We start from the raw sequence: 12,392 nt of genomic DNA on the forward strand, positions 1-12,392 counted from the left end.
CAGAGGGTGGGAGGGGATGGAGGTCAGCCCACTTGCTTAATTCTCTGCTGACCTCCTCTGAGTGGGGCGGTCAAAAGACCGAGGCAGTTTGGGACGTGCCCTGTCCTGTCCTCAGGTGGGCACAGCCCATGGGGCAGAAGGAAGCTGCTCCGTTTTCCTCCAAGCCCAAGGAAGCTGCTCCGTTTTTAACCCCGTGGGCTGTGTTGCCCAGCAGTCCTGCAGGAACCCCTCTAGCTCGGAGTTATAGGAAACACAGATTTTTCTTTTTGACAGGTTTGCACAGACGAGCACTACTAGTTAAGGTAAGCATCTGACTGTAAAGAATTCACCTGATGAAAGCCATAGCAACTCAAAGCAGGAAACCATGGTGGAGAGACCTATCATTTACTGATTTTTTTTTTTTTTTTTTTACCTTTCACCACCCATATGTGAGAGTCCAGACAGATTTTGCTATAAAAATGAATAAATCCTGGAGCAGAGTGATAGCCAGAAAAAGCTGCTGAGGAACTGGAAACAACAACATTCCCTCTCTTCTCAGCATCTTGCATGCTCCTCAGCAAAAAGCTTAAAAGAGCCGCCTGCCCTGAAGGTTAGGTCCGGACTAGACCATTCAGATGGTGGAGACTTCACCCTAGCTGCTTTACAAGTGGAACAACATAGAGTTGCCTGAACTAAGCTTGCTGCTGGAGCATGTAAGAAGCACTACAGGAGGTGGGATTTACTCTCGGGTGCAGTGGGAGAGAGGGCTCGAGACGCAGATTGCTTCTGTGATGCCACTACAGCCCCATGAGGTCTAATGTCTGTCTGGCGTGAAGTCACAGGCTGGATGATGGGGATCTGGGAGACGCTGTGGTGGTGGCCACAAGTTGAGTGTTTCTCGGAAGTGTGAATAGAAACAAGCCTCTGAAGTAAAGCATCTCCAACAGCTCACCTGCAGAGCTCATTGTTCTCTGGAGTGTTTCCTGCAGAGGGGTTTGGCGGGGGGGTGCTGCAGAGACCCCAGCCTTGCCGCTTCCCTGTTGGCCCACACAATTTGGTGAATGAGGTACTCGGTCTCCTGGCCCACCTCTGCCAGGCGGAGGTCGAACTCAGTCAAAGCCTTGTTAGCCGCCAGCCCATCAAGCAGCTGCTTCCCACCATCCTGCAAATGGGTAAGAAGAAAGAGTTTAAGAAGGAGATCCACGAGTGAAGTGTGTTACACACTTTCCCTCCTCCCCAGGACAGCCTCTCCTGCACTTCCCTGCTGCTGGTGAGGGGGAGCCCATGAGATGGTGCCAAAAGCGATGAAGGCCTTCACCCAAGCCTGAAACGTTGCTCACAGAAGTACACAGGGAAGGAATGTAACCTTATGCAGCGCTCAGTGATATGACACATGCTAATGACTCCCTCTGGGTACCGTGTCAGGAGTCCTCAAGCTCAGGCTGGTTAACAGCACGGCTGGCGACGATAACCTGAGAGGAGTCCCTGCTCTCCCCTGTCCCTGGTCCCCAGCTCACTGCTGGCTGGGGACAAATGGTGGTGCGATTAGTGTGCTGTGGCTCATCTCGGCAGTGGCGAGAGCCCCAGTGCTGGCCTGGATGCCATTTCCCAGCCTGGGTTGGCTTTCCTGGGGGGATCATCTCACGCAACTGAAGTCTGGCCTGCACGGGACAGAAAATGCGATGTATATAGCCTTAGGGAGGCAACTCACTTTGGGGCATTTCCCTCCCTCACCTGAACCATTGTCTTTAGGGATGTGACGTATTTTCCCCTACAGCTATTCTCTGGCAGGTATTAAATACACCTCCTGACCCCAACTCCTCCATCCAGGCAGTCCCTTTTCCCCAGTATCCTGCTTGTTAGACCTTTTATTAAGAAGGACAGAGGAAAAAGGACAAGGAAGGAGTCACTTTTTAATGGGGTATGGAGGTCAGAATTCGGTGCATTTCTAGCAAATACCCCAATTTCCCCAGAGATAATACCACCAGCCCACTTGTTGAGCTGCTGTGGAGCTTCATAAATGGGTATCAGGAGAGCTTGTCGGAAGGAAGACGCTAAGCACAGAGACTGTTATTTACGAAGCAAAAATGCTTCTCTCCTTTCCAATCTTTGCCCCCTTGTATCATTACACTCAAATGGGTTTCCACATCCAGGATCATAAACCTCAGAATTCAAAAAAGGTTTTCTGCCATCAAAACCTTTTAAAATCATTGTCAAACACATTGATGCTAATATTCCTGCCAGCAGGGACAGCTGGTCTTGCTGCCTCTTTATTGTGACAGTGAGAAAAATTGAGGCAGCGCAGAAAGTTTAAAAGCCAGCATGATTGCATTTGGCTGTCTAGTTTCAGATCTCTAAAGCTCTTTTGAATCAGCAGAAGAGAAGCGGTCTGGTTTGTGGGCACGTGGCATACTGCAGCTCTCAGGCATGTAGTAAGGTCTGTGGATGCTTCTCTGTCTAGAAAATGTAAGCCTGTGGTTTAGGAGCCACTTATAAGCACCCAGGTGTGACACTTCTGACCTACCGCACCGCTCCAGAGCTGCGGAGTGAGTCAAAGGAGCTCAACAACCAAGCCAGTTCTCTAATAGTCTCCTCTGAGCGTGTGGTGGACAGTAGAGATTCTGGGAAGGAAGGGTGACAATCTCTCTGTGCTGCTGAGTGACAGATGGCACAGCAGATCCAAAGCATGGAGGATATGCATAGAGACCTTGTCTCATGCCGCCTATCATTATCTACTCCCACGTGTGTGAAGTGGCTGTGATTTTTCCCAGGCATACTCCCTGGTTTTCAGTTTCCTGGGGGAGGGGGGGAAAATCCCTCTATGCCCAAGAGCCCAAAACCTGGAAGCCAGACTCAGCCCTGTGAAAAGAGCTAGATGTAACGAGTGAGATAAACGCGTGTGCGTGCACAGAAGATGTCCTTCTCCTTCCTGCCATCTTCTGGAGTCTCCTTCCCTGCTCGCAACTGACTGTTATTGCAGCAAGATTGCAAAGTGAGGGGTGCATTTGTCTCTGTGGCTTCGAGTCAGGGCAGGCTCAGCATCTGCTTTGCAAGGCCACCAAGGCAGGCTCACAAACTGCAGGGAGAAGGGGTTTCTCTTACCAGTCCCAGGTGGTTGCATGAGAAGTTGATACTCGTCAGGGTGGTGTTCTGAGCCAAGACCTGGGAGAAAAACGTAGCAGTTGGCTCTGACAGGTTATTACTTCCCAGATGGATGGACTTCAGGGTTGTGTTGGTCAGCAGGGCATGGCCGATGGCCTCCCCACCTTCATCCTCCACGCAGTTGAGGCGCAGATTCAGGGAGATCAGGGTGGAGTTCTCAGCCAGGGCTTGAGCAAGAGCCTGAGCCCCCAGGTGACAGATATGGTTGTTACACAGATTGAGGATTTCTAATTTGCTGCAGTTGATCAACTTGCCAACAGCTTGTGCCCCCTTGTCCCTGATGAGATTGTGGGACAAGTCCAGCTCCACCAAGCTGGGGTGGTCCAGCAAGTTACAGACCAGCAGCCTGGTCTTGTCATCATCCACTTGGCTGCGGGTCAGCTTGAAAACCTATGGGGATAAAGGACAGGGACACTGAAACAGCCAGCGCTTCGGATTGAGCTTTGTACAAGACCTTCAGCGAGTTAAGCCCATGGCCTACCAGACAGGATTCATTTCCCCTCACTTCGGCCACCTTTGGCCAGTAGGCTCAAGCAGTTGCTTTTATAGTGAGCAGATACTTGCAGCAGACAGGACATGCCACAGATGTCCAAGCCCATTCTAGGGAGAATGGTTCATCTCCTGGAAAGGCCTGATCCTCTCCTCTGACTCCACGGGATCTCTGACACAAGGGGTTAAATTAATACGAGATAAAGCTGCGTAAACTTCTGGAGAGGGTAACAGCAGAACTCGCTCCAGATCACAATCAGATGCTGTCTGAATGAGCACATGCAATGGTGGTAACCACAGCGCTCTCTGTGAAGGGCCATGTGCTGTGTGGCCAGGGCACCTCAATAGCCACAGGAGAGGTAATTTCTCTTCTGGAAGCCAAGCAGACAAATATTTCCCCAAGCATGCCAGCCCGTGGGGAGATTGTTCAGCCAGCTCCCTCTGGCCATGCTCTGGATAGCAATGCCTGCCGATGGCTTGGAGGGGCTGAGTATCTGCACTGCAGTCGCCACAGAACTGAAGATGCTGTTAGCACCCAGAAAGAAAAAGCCTTGTCGCTCTAAGGCAAATGTGAATATTTCCCTATGCTCTTCTTGGAGGTCTCTGCTGCTCTGGGGCATGCTGATGTGTATTTACTGGGCATAACCACCAAAAACTCCATATGACAAATTCTCTTTGGGCTTCTCCTCTGCTCCCTCCCAGAACTATGTAAGGAGTTAAAACAGGAGGGTTGCTTGCTCTTGGGTTACACAGAATGTGTTTTGAGGGAGCAAGTATTTTTCTCACCTACCCTTTCACAAGCTGTTCTAACAAGAACATAAACAGAACAAGATACGCAGTGCTAGGCCAGCAAGTTAACATCTCTGCACTCTGCCAGACTGCAACTTGCAGAGGGAAGGGCGCTCCTGGCAAGAAAAACTGGTCCCTGGTTTTCGATCCCTGGGCAATTTGAAGATCTGTCTGAGGAAGGAAGGTTTAGTTTGGGATACATTACTTTTAAGTTGTGGCACATCTTCACAGCAACAGCCAAGTTGCAGCAGTCCTGGTAGGTAAAGTTAAAGAGGTTCCACTCAAAGTTCATGCCGCAGTCCTTCACGCCGTAGGTGAGATGAAGCTCCTCAAGGTGAGGGAGAGAAGTAATGAGGACTCCGAGGTCGTAGTGATGCACGGAGACCTCACCAAGCCCCGACTCACTCCCTGTGTCAGAGAGGTCATCCCTCTCCTCCTTTTGGTCCACCTTCACCGGTGGCAGGAACTGATCAACCTCCAGTTTCCGCACATAGTCTTTGCAGAGCGGGATGAGCTCTAGGACCTGGTTGGGGTCTGTGGTGTTAGGGATGAAACATTTTAGGATGTTCTCCAGGTGACGTTCAAAGAACATCCGTTTCCAGCTGTCTCCATAGTTGGAGATGTCATACACTTGCCAGCGCTCAGTGCAGCACCTCTTCCAGTAGTCTTCATCACTTATTAGGTTGGCAGTCACAGTGAGTGGAAGGCTGGTGGAGAGCCTGTCCAGCACCTTCCTTTGGTGCTCAGGCAGAAGACAGTCCAAGATAGGGTTCTCTGGAGGGGAGGAAGAGAAGGAGAGGTTGGTCTGGGCTGCAGGAACCATGGCTGGCACCATGGTTCAGCCCAGGCACTCAGCTGTGTGTCCATGCCCTCCCCTCTGCTGATACTGGCTCACTTCTCAGTTGCCAGCAGCTGATGCAGGGAGCTAAGCTGGCAGAAAATGTGTAGGATTCATCTCCTACATTTCTGTGTAGGATGTCTAACGTTTACAATAAAACATCGGTGTAATTGGGTTTACTTCCATAATATTTGGGAACTCCATCAGAAACTTAGCTCCCAGTTTAAATTTTGTTTGGATGCAGTTTATATTCAGAGCAGGACTTCTGCTCCCAAGAGAGCTAATTCAGCCTTACAGCGATGGGAGAGCTTGGCTTGTCATTTGCTGAGCTTTCTCCCCTTGGTTTCTAAGCATCTTGAAGGACGATATTTGAGAACAGCTGTCTGTGTTCTCTTCATGTAAGGCCTCGTGCCTTTTTATCTGATCTCAGGTATCTGTATTACACCAAACTGATTCCTGTTCCTTTCCACTAAGACACACTCTCAGCTTTTTGATCCACCCTGTTTAAATAAAAGCTCTCTTTTCCTAGGAGCTTTCTCCCCTCAGTCTCTTTCACGATGCTCGCCCTAAGTCTCAGCTGGCTTCTCTTTGGTGGAAGTTCTTTGTGGTAAGAAACACCAGAGAAAAGCCATGTGTACTCACACCATGAATGCTTGGTGACATGTATGCAGTAGTGTTGAGTAATAGAAGTCATCAGTGGAGAGGTCTAACTTGTCACATCACCACCAAAAGCCATGGAGCAGGCCTGGGACTGTGACTACAATATTTATTCTGAGATGGTAGCTCCTCTGAGCAGGGAGCAATTCTCCCACCTCTTTGTACAGCACTCAGCACAACGGGGCTCCATCCTCGAGTGCTACCATAATGGTGCATGAATCATGAGAAGTAAACAGCAACTTCACACCCCTGGTCACAGCTGAGGTAAGAGAGCCAGGCAGAGCAGGGGCAGAAAAAGAAATGGTAGGACAAGGTTAGGGCAGAGTCACACCCTGGAGAGCAGCCCAGAGGGCTACAGCCATCGCTGGAGTGTACGAGTACATACTTAGCAACTAAACAGTTTGTTTAACTGGCTGCCTGAGGGGATATTTCTCCCCATCTGTTCCTTTGGCAGGACTGGGTACCACGCTCTGCCTTTCAGATGCATCTGCCTGCCTTGTCGACCCTCCGCTCCCCAGGACTGATGCCCTGTCTCCACGTGTCCGAGGGCAAAGGCACTCATACTTACTTTCGAAATTGTGAACGATGTGCTGGAGGCAGAGCTCAGTGAGGCGGGGGACAGTGAGGAGGGACCACTCGGGGTCCGCAATGATGCGGTGTTTATAGAACGGGTCAGCAGTGAGGCTGGCCTGGGACAGATACAGCGAAGGAATGGATCTGGTCCTGCCACCAGCCGTCGGCTGCTCCATCCTGCTCAGAACCCACGTCTACTTCAGGGGAAGCAAGAGGAAAATTGCTTGAGAGCCACCACTACATTTTCCAGCTGGGCTGCCTGCAAAAGAGAAAGGTTAGTTTAGAAAAAGCCCAGTGACACAAATGCTCTGCTCAACCTGCTCTCCTATAATGCACTTGGCCCCTGCCCTTTGCCTGCCCTTTCCTCTGCTTGGAGTGGAAGCACTGCAGCAAAACAACTATTATTCAGCCTTCTCTTTATACCCTGCCCTGTACAAAGAGGTCTCTAGGTACCACATGTAATAAGCAGATAATAACGTGGTGTTAATTCAGAGTGCTGTTGAAGAGGATGGACAGGAATTGATTGTTTACTGTCTTTTCCGATAAAAGAAATAGGTGAAGCTGGCAGGAGCTGAGTTTAAAGCAAAGGAAAATGATGGCTCTTCACACGGTCTGCAGTTGAACTGGGGAATTCTTTGCCGTGGGATGTTGTGGATGCTGAGAGTCTGTGCAGGTTCCAGGAGAAGTCCATGGAAGAGAAACCCCTTGAGAACGATTCAATGCACAGAAACCACACCTGTCTCAGTGTGACTTGAACACAGCTGGAGGTGGGGAGAGTGCTGGAGGAAAGAAACACATACACTTGCACTGTTTGTCTACTCTTCTCCAGGCATCTGCTTCTAGCCACTGCCAGAGATGTGATACTGGGCCAGACCATCCCCTGGTTCGATCCAGTATACCTGTTCTTATGACTCGTTAAAGACAGGTGCTTTATAGATGAATACACTGTAAGTATAGTTGGGGAATTTTTTTTCTGCTTTTCCCAATCACTTTCCAGCTGAACTCCTTCCAAACATCCATTAACTGATAAGATGGGTCAGACTTGTTCAGACCACACTGAGCCTAAGCAGATACGAGCTAAAAGAACCAGCCTGGAGCAGGAGGCAGGATGCCCAGTTCTATTATCTCTGCAAAGCTTTCTCAGACCAAAGTTTCCCATTTGCTGTTTCCTACCCCAATCTCAGGACCATTGCTCTCAGCCATCAGGATCCCACGCGTATGGTTATTGCCTGGAAGCCCTAATGGTTCCCTTCCCAGCCTCACCAGTCTGAAAGAGGCAGAGCAGACACTATGAAGCAGTCTGCCTCTAAGTCCTGCGTTCAACAGGAGCACCCAGGCTTGGTGAGCGTCTCCCAGGGCATACAGACCCATGCTGATCCTTATTGGAGCTAACTGGACAGAACAGGGCTGCAGTGCCTAGCTGCGCAGCTAGAGACTGCAGGACACCTGAAAGAAGCATGAGGCGGATGGATGGATGGCAATGTCAGAGGCCAGGACAGCTTCCTGCAAGACCAAGAGGATGCCTCAGGGCAGAGGCGGCCTCGCAACACAGCATCGTCAGAAGGACCCTGGGATAACATCCTGCACAGAAGCCAACTGCCGTGCAGTATCTCGTGCCACAACGTCCCTCGGCTGAACAGCGCTTTGATCCCAAACAACTCCGCCTTCTCACAGGGCATGAGGCACAGTGGTCCCCAGATGAAATGTCTCAGGTCCTTCCCCTGCACCAGGCTGCTGCTTTCTCCTCTGCCCTCCCAGTTTGTGCTGTCTCAGTCAGCACAGGCCCCTCTCTCCCCAAAAGCTTTGTATCTGGCTTTGCTAGCGTTCCTGCCTCTGGTCCTACCACCTCCAGAAGACATCTGAGGAAGGGCCTGCAAAGGCATCTGCAAAAGCAGGAAGAGAGGAGATCTGTGAAACGCCGAGAACTAGAGGAGAGGAACAAAATGTTTCACGCTGTTCTGCAGCAACTGTGTCCGCAAAGGCTTCTTCAAATGCACTTGAAGCAGGCTTGAGAAGAGAGTAACCGTTTCAGAAGGCATCAGGAAAGGGTGGAGATGGCAGTGGCAGGGCATCCTCCAGCACCAAGCAGGAGAACGCAGGGCACCAAGTGCCGGGAAGCTGTGTTTACTGGGAGGCACTGGTGGGCAGAGGACAAAGGCAAAGGCTGTAGAAAAGCAGAGCCTGGTCTGAAGAGGGGTGGGTGTGGAAGGAGGAGGAATGGGTGACAGGCAGATGTGAGTACTGGGAGTCTTTTCTCTGGGAAGCTCCCTGCCCCCAAAAGAAGGTGCTGTGATGGCAGGCCACCACTGAGGGGGAAGAGAAGAGGCCTCGTTGTCCACAGCACACTGACCCCAGCTGAAACCCCAGCTTTGGGTGCCTGATGGACTTCAGCCGAAGGGCAAAGCACAGCCAGATGGCAGTGAGGTGGCATTAATAGATGAGGAGTGACTGCAAAAAATGCTTTCTCCTTGCTTAGTCCTTCGTCCTATTCAAAAAGCGTCTGTGTCACTCTGTCCTCCAGGCCAGTCACAGCTAATTGGAGCTTCTGATGGCTTTCCTGACCTTTTGGAAGCAACCGTTAAAGGCCAGCTGTTGGGGAAAGTCAGTGCATCATTGGTGGCCTAGGATTATTTCATGGCTGAGTTCCAGCAGATGATCTGACTGCCAGTTTACCGATGGCAGATCAATTTTCAGAGGGTATGTAACCCATGGCACATGTGGGAATACCAACAGGGCTCCTGGAGACTGAGTGGGAGACACAGCTACCCTCAGGCAGAGCCGAAACCCAGCTCTGGGAACAGTGCAGCCCCTCCATACACTGGGTGAAGCACGCTGAGCGAAGCTTGCCTGCAGCGGCAGGTCGGCCAGTGTGGACTACCCAGCTGTGGACCAGCCCCACATTGGATGGCCCCAAAGGAGAGGCAGACAGCTCGGGGTGTCCGCCTGCTGAGGAGCTTTCCCCTCACCTGAGCTCCACAGAGCTCAGCTGACTCTGCCATCCCTGCTTGGCGTTCGGCATGCATCCAGCGAGAGCAAGGCTGCCGGCGTGCGACAGCCAGCCCGCACGGCATCTGAATCAACCTCACGCCTGCGGTGCTGGGGGGCTGTGTCTGACGCTGAGTCAGCGCTCGCACTGCATCCATTCCCACCGCCCCCAGCACGGAAAGCACGCCCCACACCTCACCTCTGCGGGCCGAGGGTTGCAGCCTGACGGGGAAGGCACTCTTCCACCACCCCATCCCCTCCGCCTTGGCTCCAGCAGTCTCCCCCAGCCCAAGCTAACACACCAAGCCAGCTCCCATAGCCGGGATTGCTGAGCATCTCTTTAAACACCAGAAAAGTGTTGTAATTCCCTATCAATAAGCCAAGTCAACAGCGTTAACACATGCCCCTTCCCACCCACTCTACACATCAGTCATCTATGCTAAAAAGGCTTTATTAAACTACATACAACGAATGGGGTCATGTGGTTTATGCCATTTAACGTCCAGCTTAGGCTGAAAGGTAAATGATATTAAAACTTACAAAAAAAGAAATCACACTTCTCTTCAGAGGAAGAAGCTGATCTTTCAGAAATCCACTCACACAGCCAACTTACTCTGCTGCTTAGCATGCTTAACAAACCTCACTCAGTTGAACCTGTTTTGGTCTGGAAAGAAAGGATTTCTGCTCTTTTCATTCACACCAAAGCCCAGAGAGACCAAAAAAGAAGAGTGCATGGAAACCGGTGACCTTTGGCTGATGCCTCCTACCAGCAGTATGGTGATCCAAGAAACAGAGCAACTGTAAACACCGCGTTTAGTGGAGAGTTTCCTTTCTGAGGATGGTGATGCCCCAGCTGAGACCATGTTCACACTGAAGCACAGTCTACCCAGAAATCAAGGAAGCTCTCACGTCACTGCAGCTGCACCCTGAGAATGTCAACCGTTCTGCAGGTGTTCTGTCCATTGTGCTGTTACCTCTGCTCCGGGCAGGCTAGCAGGGACATGGGCAAGCAATCCTGAGTGCTGGCTAACGCCGCTGATCCCACTGCCGCCTGCACCCTCCCTTGCACTTTGAAAAGCTGATGCTAAGTGTGCATTAGGACAGCACATTGCAGGCTCATCAAGGGGCTGAATCTCTGCAAAGGCCTTTAAGTAAGTCAAAAAAACAGGTGTGCCAAATGAGCAATCTATTTAGCTTCAGATATAATGGGACTTGTCTGTAGCTGGAGATTGGGTGGAATGAGGCCAGCTGGCTGTTTGGGAGTGTGGTTGATGGCACGGCCGAAATCACAGAATGTTAGGGGTTGGAAGGGACCTCTGTGGGTCATGTAGTCCAATCCCCTGGTGAAGCAGGGTCACCTACAGCAGGCTGCACAGGACCTTGTCCAGGCGGGTCTTGAATGTCTCCAGAGAAGGAGCCTCCACAACCTTCCTGGGCAGCCTGTTCCGGGGCTCCATCACCCTCAGAGGAAAGAAGTTCTTCCTCATGTTCAGATGGAACTTCCTGTGCTTCAGTTTGTGCCTGTTGCCCCTTGTCCTGTCGCTGGGCACCACTGAAAAGAGCTTGGCCCCATCCTCCTGACACCCACCCTTGAGATATTTATAAGCATTTTTAAGGTCCCCTCTCAGCCTTCTTCAGGCTAAACAAGCCCAGCTCCCTCAGCCTTTCCTCGTAGGAGAGATACTCCAGAACCCTCATCATCCTCGTAGCCCTCCACTGGACTTTCTCCAGTAGCTCCTCATCTTTCTTGAACTGGGGAGCCCAGAACTGGACACAGTACTCCAGATGGGGCCTCACCAGGGCAGAGCAGAGGGGGAGGAGAACCTCCCTCGACCTGCTGGCCACACTCCTCCTAATGCACCCAGGATGCCATTGGCCTTCTTGGCAGCCAGGGCACACTGCTGGCTCATGGTCAACCTGTCGTCCACTAGGACACCCAGGTCCCTCTCTGCAGAGCTGCTCTCCAGCAGGTCCGCCCCAGCCTGCACTGGTGCCTGGGGTTGTTCCTCCCCAGGTGCAGGACCCTGCACTTGCCCTTGTTGAACCTCACCAGGTTCCTCTCTGCCCAGCTCCCCAGCCCGTCCAGGTCTCGCTGAACGGCAGCACAGCCTGCTGGGGCATCCACCAGTCCTCCCAGTTGAGCGAAGGGCCGGCGCTGGGGGTACCTGTCAGCACGCCCAGGTAAGGGTCGCTGCCCCGGGGGGGTGGCAGGATCATGAAAGCGCTTTGGGACCTGAGCATCGCCCGCTGCGGCCCCGGCCTCGGGAGCACCCGAGCACCCCCGGCCCCCGCCAGCCCCACCGGCCCGGCCCCCCGAAACGCCGCCGGCGCGACCCCGCGCTCCCTCCTCCCGGCCCAGCTCCTCTCCGGAGCCCCCCGGGAGGGAAGCAAACTCGTTAGCCCGGCCGCTTAATTAAGAATGCCAAGACCTGCAGGCTGCCGGAGGGGTCGGCGTGTGCGCGGGCGTCCGTGGGCAGCCGGCAGCCCCCGGCAACGCGGGAAACCCGCGGGGACCCCCTGGGCCCCGGGGGGGTTCGGCTGCCCGCGGGGAGGGGCGTGCGAGCGGCCCGGCCCTCACCCGGCGGTCGCTGGGGACGCGGCCGTTGCCGGGGCGTTGGGGGGGGGGAAGGGGAAGGGGGGGGAGGGGAGTCCTGCGGGGAGCCCCTCCCGGGCCCGGCACGCGCTGCGGCCCCGGCGGGGGGAGAGGGGCGGGGTGCTGGTCCCACGCCCCGGGAAGGGGGGGTGGTCGCGAGTGGGTCGGAGCCGAACCAGGGCTTCCGAGCAGAGCTGGCACAGGGTGCCGAGAATCACAGAATGGTTTGGGTTGGAAGGGACCTTACAGAACAGAATCACAGAACGTTAGGGGTTGGAAGAGACCTCCGTGGGTCATCGAGTCCAACCCTCCTGCCGAAGCAGGGTC

At 53.0% G+C, this 12,392-nt stretch overlaps 1 protein-coding gene across 1 annotated transcript; it reads right to left on the reverse strand.

Annotated features, from left to right (window-relative positions):
• Nucleotides 1-368: 368 nt before the first annotated feature.
• Nucleotides 369-12,005, reverse strand: DRC5 (dynein regulatory complex subunit 5). Its single transcript, XM_075412779.1, has 5 exons — nt 11,902-12,005; nt 6,483-6,746; nt 4,625-5,193; nt 3,082-3,531; nt 369-1,141 (listed from the first exon to the last, which is right to left on the reverse strand). Exons 2-5 carry the CDS (start codon nt 6,661-6,663, stop codon nt 941-943), a joined length of 1,401 nt encoding a protein of 466 aa, XP_075268894.1. The 5' UTR covers nt 6,664-6,746; nt 11,902-12,005; the 3' UTR covers nt 369-940.
• Between the last annotated feature and the right edge of the window lie 387 nt (nt 12,006-12,392).

The sequence above is a fragment of the Opisthocomus hoazin genome, chromosome 2 (genome assembly GCF_030867145.1).
Source record: "Opisthocomus hoazin isolate bOpiHoa1 chromosome 2, bOpiHoa1.hap1, whole genome shotgun sequence".
NCBI lineage: Eukaryota > Metazoa > Chordata > Aves > Opisthocomiformes > Opisthocomidae > Opisthocomus > Opisthocomus hoazin.

Coding starts and splice junctions, on each gene's coding strand:
- DRC5 (XM_075412779.1), bottom strand. CDS start 6,663: ATGGAGCAGCCGACGGCTGGTGGCAGGACCAGATCCATTCCTTCGCTG. Junction 5,194..6,482: donor CATCGTTCACAATTTCGAAA/GTAAGTATGAGT, acceptor CCTCCCCTCCAG/AGAACCCTATCTTGGACTGT. Junction 3,532..4,624: donor AGATGTGCCACAACTTAAAA/GTAATGTATCCC, acceptor TTATCCCCATAG/GTTTTCAAGCTGACCCGCAG.